This window comes from Engraulis encrasicolus, unplaced genomic scaffold (assembly GCF_034702125.1).
Source record: "Engraulis encrasicolus isolate BLACKSEA-1 unplaced genomic scaffold, IST_EnEncr_1.0 scaffold_35_np1212, whole genome shotgun sequence".
In the NCBI taxonomy this organism is placed as follows: domain Eukaryota; kingdom Metazoa; phylum Chordata; class Actinopteri; order Clupeiformes; family Engraulidae; genus Engraulis; species Engraulis encrasicolus.
In genome coordinates, this window is record NW_026945654.1 from 650,638 (window position 1) to 657,127 (window position 6,490).

The following is a 6,490-nucleotide window of genomic DNA, read 5'->3' on the forward strand; positions in this document are numbered from 1 at the left end:
CACCAGCGCAGTAGGCCACAATGCACAGGTACATTTATAAGCCCTCTCGCTCCAGAACGGGGTTTAGTTCCAGTAAGTAAATAAATTCACATCTCAACTGCAAACACACAAAGCTATTAGCAAGCACAATCACCACGACATGCGGCAGCGAGCGCGCTTCTCGTCACGGCTATTTCACACACACATACACACACACACACACACACACGCACGCACGCACGCACACACACACACACACGCACGCACGCACGCACACACACACACACACACAGCTTCACGTATTTTGAAAAGGAATAATACACCGCGTCCAGCCAGAGAAACCACAGCAAGCTGAAATCTGAAATCTGTCTGTCCCCTTTATTGTGGTCTATTGAAGTCGTGGCCTGTGTGTGAGTGTGTGTCTATTGTAGCCGTGGCTTGTGTGTGTGTCTATTGTAGCCGTGGCTTGTGTGTTTATGTGTGTGTGTCTTGTGGCCTGTGTGTGTGTGTGTGTGTGTGTGTGTGTGTGTGTGTGTGTGTGTGTGTGTGTGTGTGTGTGTGTGTGTGTTTATGTCTGAGTGCTGCAGCTTGTCTGGTTTACTCAGCTGTGCAACTCCGCTCCACATAAAGGAGTAGGGCACCTCTAGCCCTGTCTGGTGTGTGTGCGTGTGTGCGTGTGTGTGCGCTCCACATAAAGGAGTACACTGCACCTCTAGCCCTGTCTGGTGTGTGTGCGTGTGTGCGTGTGTGTGTATGTGTGTGTGTGAGTGTGGGCGAGAGAGACATTTAGCCATGTCACTACAGGAATATTCTGCTTGGCTCACCTAGGTCATAGAGGATGCTTCCCTGATGTGTATGTGTGTGTGCGTGTGTGTGTGCGTGTGTGTGTGTGTGTGTGTGTGTGTGTGTGTGTGTGTGTGTGTGTGTGTTCACCTTGATCAGAGGATGGCTTCCTGATGTGTGTGTGTGTGCTTGCGTATGCGTGTGTGTGTGTGCGTGTGTGTGTTCACCTTGGTCGCAGAGGATGCCTTCCTGGTGTGTGTGCGTTCGTGTGTGTGTGTGTGTGTGTGTGTGTGTGTGTGTGTGTGTGTGTGTGTGTGTGTGTGTGTGTGTGTGTGTGTGTGTGTGTGCGTGTGTTCACCTTGGTCGCAGAGGATGCCTCCCCATCCTTCGTCACAGTTGCACTGGCCGGGCAGTTGGCAGGTGCCGTGCTGGCAGGAGGGGTGCCGCTTACACTCGTCACAGAAGACGCCCTGCCAGCCCTCCCGGCAGCTTCACACACACACACACACACACACACACACACACACACACACACACACACACACACACACACACACACACACACACACACACACACACACACACAAACAAAGACAGACCTTTAGCTCTTTATGAAAGCAAACACCTGAAGCAGACAAAGAGCTTTTGGTTTTAATGAGGAGAGAACAGCGCGTGTCCACCTGTACCGGTGTCAGCGGCTCCAGCTCGGTAGTGATGTGTCGGTCGCGAACGAAACGGTTCTAAGAACCGGCTCTTTGAAGTGAACGAGAGGAACCGGCTCTCCAATGAGAGCCGTTTTAGGATTTTTTTTGGGTGCCGTTTTTGTTTTTTGTTTGTTTTCTCCGCCTCTCCCCTCCCTTTCATTGTGTGTGTCAGCGAGCAGAAATACATAGTATGTAGGCCTATTGAAATGTTAAATTTACTTTATATATCATTATTTAACGACTGATTATAGTAAAAGGCTTTTACACAGCATACACTACCCAAAGTGCTTCACAATGTCAATATTGAAACAAAATGTTGTAAAATAAAATTAAAACTATTAATTTATTAATAATGTAGACATATATATAGGGAGCCGTTTGGGAGCCGAAAGAGCCGGCTCTCCATAGTAAGAAGAGCCAATAGAACCGCATCTCAAAGAAGAGCCAAACATCCCATCACTACAGCTCCGTACTTACTCACACTCTCCGGGCTGGGTGCAGTTGCCGTTGGTTTTGCTGCAGCCTTCAAGACAGATTGCTGAAACACAAACAGTCACATAACACAAAAAAATGTTGAATTGTTTTCCATTCCCTACGTCGAAATAAAACTGTAACACAAACAATCACACACAAAGAAACTGTTGAATTGTTTTCCATTCCCGACATGTAAATAACACTGAAACACAATCACACACAAACAACTGTTTAATTGTTTTTCCATGTCCTACATCTACCCAACATATAATCTGACAATACATTTCTGGGTTGCTTTCATTATTTTCAGATGTCTTGAGAGAGAACTTGATTGCTTTTGGTCTCGTCTGGATAATATGATGAGAAACAAACGGTTACTCGCTTCTCTAAACTGCCTGCCTGCCTGACTCGTCAGGAGGTGCTTACAATTTAATTTGTCTCTCCGCAATCTAAAAAGCCGCGTTTCTGTTCTGGCGGTTGTAATGCGCGTTTCTGTTCCGGGGGACCCGGGGCCGGGGGTTGTTATGTGCCATTGATTTCACGTGCTGGTTACAAGCCTCGTGTTTAACGGCTGGTTAGTCTCGGGCGCGAGGCAGGCAGAGCGGAGCAGATGCCGGCTCTTAAAGGCGGGCAGCTGTCCCATTGTTGCCGGTGGGCCGCGCGAGGCCGTGTTTGCAGCTGCCACGCGCTGCGCCTCAACAATAGCGAGCGCAATTTAGTGGCGCGTGGCGGACCATAATGCCGCGATTAACCCAAACCCGGCGCGTGCTGCTCTGCTCTGCTCACCCGAGGAGAGGGCGTGCTGAAGGGGGGGTGGATTAACCCTTTGCGGAGGGGGGGGGGGCAGTCACATATGCGACATGCGATGATTATTACAAGCTCAGAGACATTCTAAGTTCCTCTCACTCGGGTGTCATCACTGTTCCAATGGCGGATCCATAGCACCGTTTTTCATGGCAGCTGTAAATTGTTCTAATAAAATTCTAGAAGCAAATAAATCCTCAAAGTGTTGTACGCTCTGGACTGGAAAGCGGAGGGAGAGGTCGGCAGTGCCCCTCAGAGGGCAGTTTGGGGATTGCAAAATGTAACCGCGGATGTAACCACAATTTGTTTTATTCTTCTTCTGTGAAACGAAATGAAACTTTGTAAGAGTCATAAATCCGGCGCGTGTTCCCAAAAGACGCATCCGTTCCTGCTCACACGTGATCATATTCTATGCAGCCAATGAAGCAAATAAATCCATGACATTTGGGGCCAAGGCACACACACACGCATACACGCACACACCAAACGCCTCTCCTCGTCATCTCCTCTCTCTTCTTCTCTCGGTTGCTTACAGTGTTCGCAGTATTTCCCTTTGTAGCCAGGGAAACAGGATATGTTCCCGTCGCGGTCGCAGGTGTAGTGTCCGAACAGGTCGTCCCTGGGCACGCACTTCTTGGAGCAGTTCTCCCCGTAGTAATTGCCGTTGCAGATGAAACGGTAAGAATAGCGTAGCTCGGTTTGCCGCCACGTCAGAACATTCCGAGACCACGCGGCACCTGCTTCCAAATTCGTTTTGGTGGCAAAAAAGCTAATCAGCAAATTGTTGTTCGACGTGTCTGTAGGAGTAAAGAAAAAAAACACACAAAAAACAAGCAACGTCATTTAAGAATATTAGACATTTGTTAAAGTTGTCCTTGAATGCTCTTGCAATCTTATTTAGGCCTAAATGTAGCCTAAATGAACTTTAATCGAAAATAATTGTATTGGTGAGAAGAGGGGAAGGTCTTTAAAAAAAAAAAAAAACACACACCTATCAAGGCTTATCCGTTTATGCGTTAGTGGTTGGTGGGAACGCTATTTAAATTTCCCCTTCCTTTGTGACCAGCAAAACATCCCCCCCCCCTCTCTTTTCCCCTTTCCAGAGGTCGGAACAGCAAAAGGTGTAAAGTACAGGAAAAGGCCGGCAGTGGCTCTTGGCGCAGCTCAGAAATTCTCACCGCTGCGCTGCTCACTTTCCCACGCCAAAAATAAATCAGAGGAAACACGATTGTGTGGAAGGGGCGCGAGGATGAGATGAAATAAGTGCCGTGTTGCACGTAACTCCAACAATGGATGGGGGGGGGGGGGGGGCGGGGGGGGGGGGGGGGGGGGGGGGGGGGTGGTAGAGGGTGAGGGGGGGAGGACCCCCAACAACGCCGTGCAAAACAACAACAACAACGCAATATGTTTAAAACAGGGAAAGGAAAACATGATAGAGGGTAATCTTTAAAATATATTTTGTAAATAGGAGCAAAACGCCTTTTTAACATTTTTTTTGCCCAAAACAATACAATAATGCAGTAAGTGTCTCCCTCTGGCGGTGCTGTTCGGTACTGCTTACCTAATGTTGAGTCCTGTGTCGGAGCATACCAGGCTTCAATGATAAGAGAAAAGGATCCCTGACAGAGAAAAGAAACAAGCAAACAGACAATTAGAAACTGGAGAACAGGCCAACTCGTGCAAATCAACACACTCACCAAAGAACGCCATAGGCAATGTCACTGTGGTGCCTTAAACATGGTGTAGGCTAGTCTTGTATCTAAAGGTTCGTTAAGTTGTTAAGATCCTGTAAGCGTTTGTTTATTTCATATACACGACACACAGGCTTCCATGCCACATTAAAGGGCAAACGGTAGATAGTAACGTGGATATGCATCAGGTGTGACCTGCGAGCTGACCGCACGACACGACAAGTGGCATTTGTCTGCCTGTCATCACCTGAAGGAATAAAACCCATTGGAACCGTCTAATACGGCTCCCGTTAACATGTTAATGCTATGCAGTTTCACACGGAATACGACATGTCTTGTAAAGAAATCTTTGAAATTAGGCTACATTTGCAATACAATTGAGGAGGCTCTCTTCGTCCCTGGTATAGGCTAAACGTTTATAGCCAGTCAGGGGCGCAGCAGCAAATATTGGGCCCTGTGCTCAATCATCTCCATCGGACCCCACCGGCCACACATTGACACGAATCGGAGTGTGTGTGGGGGCCCCCTATCGGGCCTACCTGGGGCCCTGGTGGCTCAGTCACACTTTACCACACTTTCGTTAAGGACACGACACCCCTGTGCCTGGTATAAACGGTTTAAACCAGCTGGCACACACACACACACACACACACACACACACACACACACACACACACACACACACACACACACACACACACACACACACACACACACACACACACACACACACACACCGCGGTATCTCAGCTATCTTAGTTGTGCCCTTACCGGCCAGCTAAAATCGATGGGGAACCGAAGAGCTTTACTGCTGCCCCCGCTCTGGGTGATGCTGAAGGACCTCGCGCCCAGCACTGGCGTGCTCCCGCTGCCGTAGTAGCACTCTCCCGGGGTCACCTCGCGCTGGTAATTCTTCAGACACACGCGGAAAAACGTCCGACAATCGGCGAGACAGCGCGAGCCGTTGGACAGCATGTTTTTATCGTTCCTGAACTCCTGCAGGTCAATCTCGAATACACCGGAGCCGTAAGCCTGCGGGGGAAGGAACGGGGAGCGCAAAACACACACACACACACACACACACACACACACACACACACACACACACACACACACACACACACACACACACACACACACACACACCAGGTCAAACTCTCTCGCCAGCGGAGCTCACCAGTACTTAGGGGAGACGCGGCTGGAGTGGAGTGGAGTGGAGTGGAGCTTCTTCTTACCTGTGGCGTTACCATTATGCTAAGTAGTAGTAGATTGTACCAAAGTGCCATCCTTTAGCACCGTCTCCTTCAGCACCGTCTCCCGTGTTGCTATGGGGTGCTGTCTGCTCTCCTCTCCGCTGCTCTGCTATCCTCAGCCGTCCGTGCGCTCCTAATCCAAAGCGTAACGGCGCGGAAGTGTGGGAAAAGTGAAATAAATATTAATCCTTCTTAAAGCCCAACTGCACAGAGATCCACTTGGTATCTATCCAAAAAATTAGGGGGGTCCCTGATGAGGTGAAAAGGTGTTATCCAAAAGCAGCGAGGATTTAAAATAATAACAGTAACGTCAATATCCAGGGTTTAGCCATCTTCGATTCGGCGGTTGGCTCCGTGCATCCCACTGGAATGGTGATCTCTCTTGGTGAAGTGGCGACCCTGCTCCTGCCGCCGCCGAAGTTCAGTTAAAATGACACGCACAGCACAGCACAGACGCACAGCAAAGACGCGTTGGTTGTCCTCCCGTCAGTAACCCCCAGCGCTGGCGGCAAACGGGTGTGTGATGTTGCTTGAAGGGAGATGACAGTGTCTTGTGTGGGGCGGGGAGGGCTCCCTGGGTTTATATACTTCAGTGTTCTCCTTACGTTACGTACCCTGGCGCTGCCAATCAGCTGACTCCGCCCCCTCCTCCCCTGTTCTGTTCCAGTTCCATCCCCTTCTCTCGCGCCAAGTAGTCTTCCACCTCCTCCGTTCTGATTCGGTGTCCCAGTGCCCTGAGTCGCACGCGCGCTGCCCTGGGTACCACACACGCGAGCTCCACACACACACACACACACACACA

The 6,490-nt window shown here is 49.6% G+C and overlaps 1 protein-coding gene across 1 annotated transcript in view; it reads right to left on the reverse strand.

The window, feature by feature from the left end:
• dll4 (delta-like 4 (Drosophila)) overlaps positions 1 to 6,229 on the reverse strand; it is a 19,503-nt gene extending 13,274 nt beyond the window's left edge. Inside the window, exons 1-6 of the mRNA XM_063193353.1 lie at positions 5,671 to 6,229; positions 5,207 to 5,467; positions 4,306 to 4,363; positions 3,278 to 3,541; positions 1,944 to 2,004; positions 1,121 to 1,251 (exon numbers count right to left, since the gene is read on the reverse strand). Coding sequence (XP_063049423.1) covers positions 1,121 to 1,251; positions 1,944 to 2,004; positions 3,278 to 3,541; positions 4,306 to 4,363; positions 5,207 to 5,467; positions 5,671 to 5,721 — 826 coding nt within the window. The 5' untranslated portion in view covers positions 5,722 to 6,229. The remainder of the gene's footprint in view (positions 1 to 1,120; positions 1,252 to 1,943; positions 2,005 to 3,277; positions 3,542 to 4,305; positions 4,364 to 5,206; positions 5,468 to 5,670) is intronic.
• Between the last annotated feature and the right edge of the window lie 261 nt (positions 6,230 to 6,490).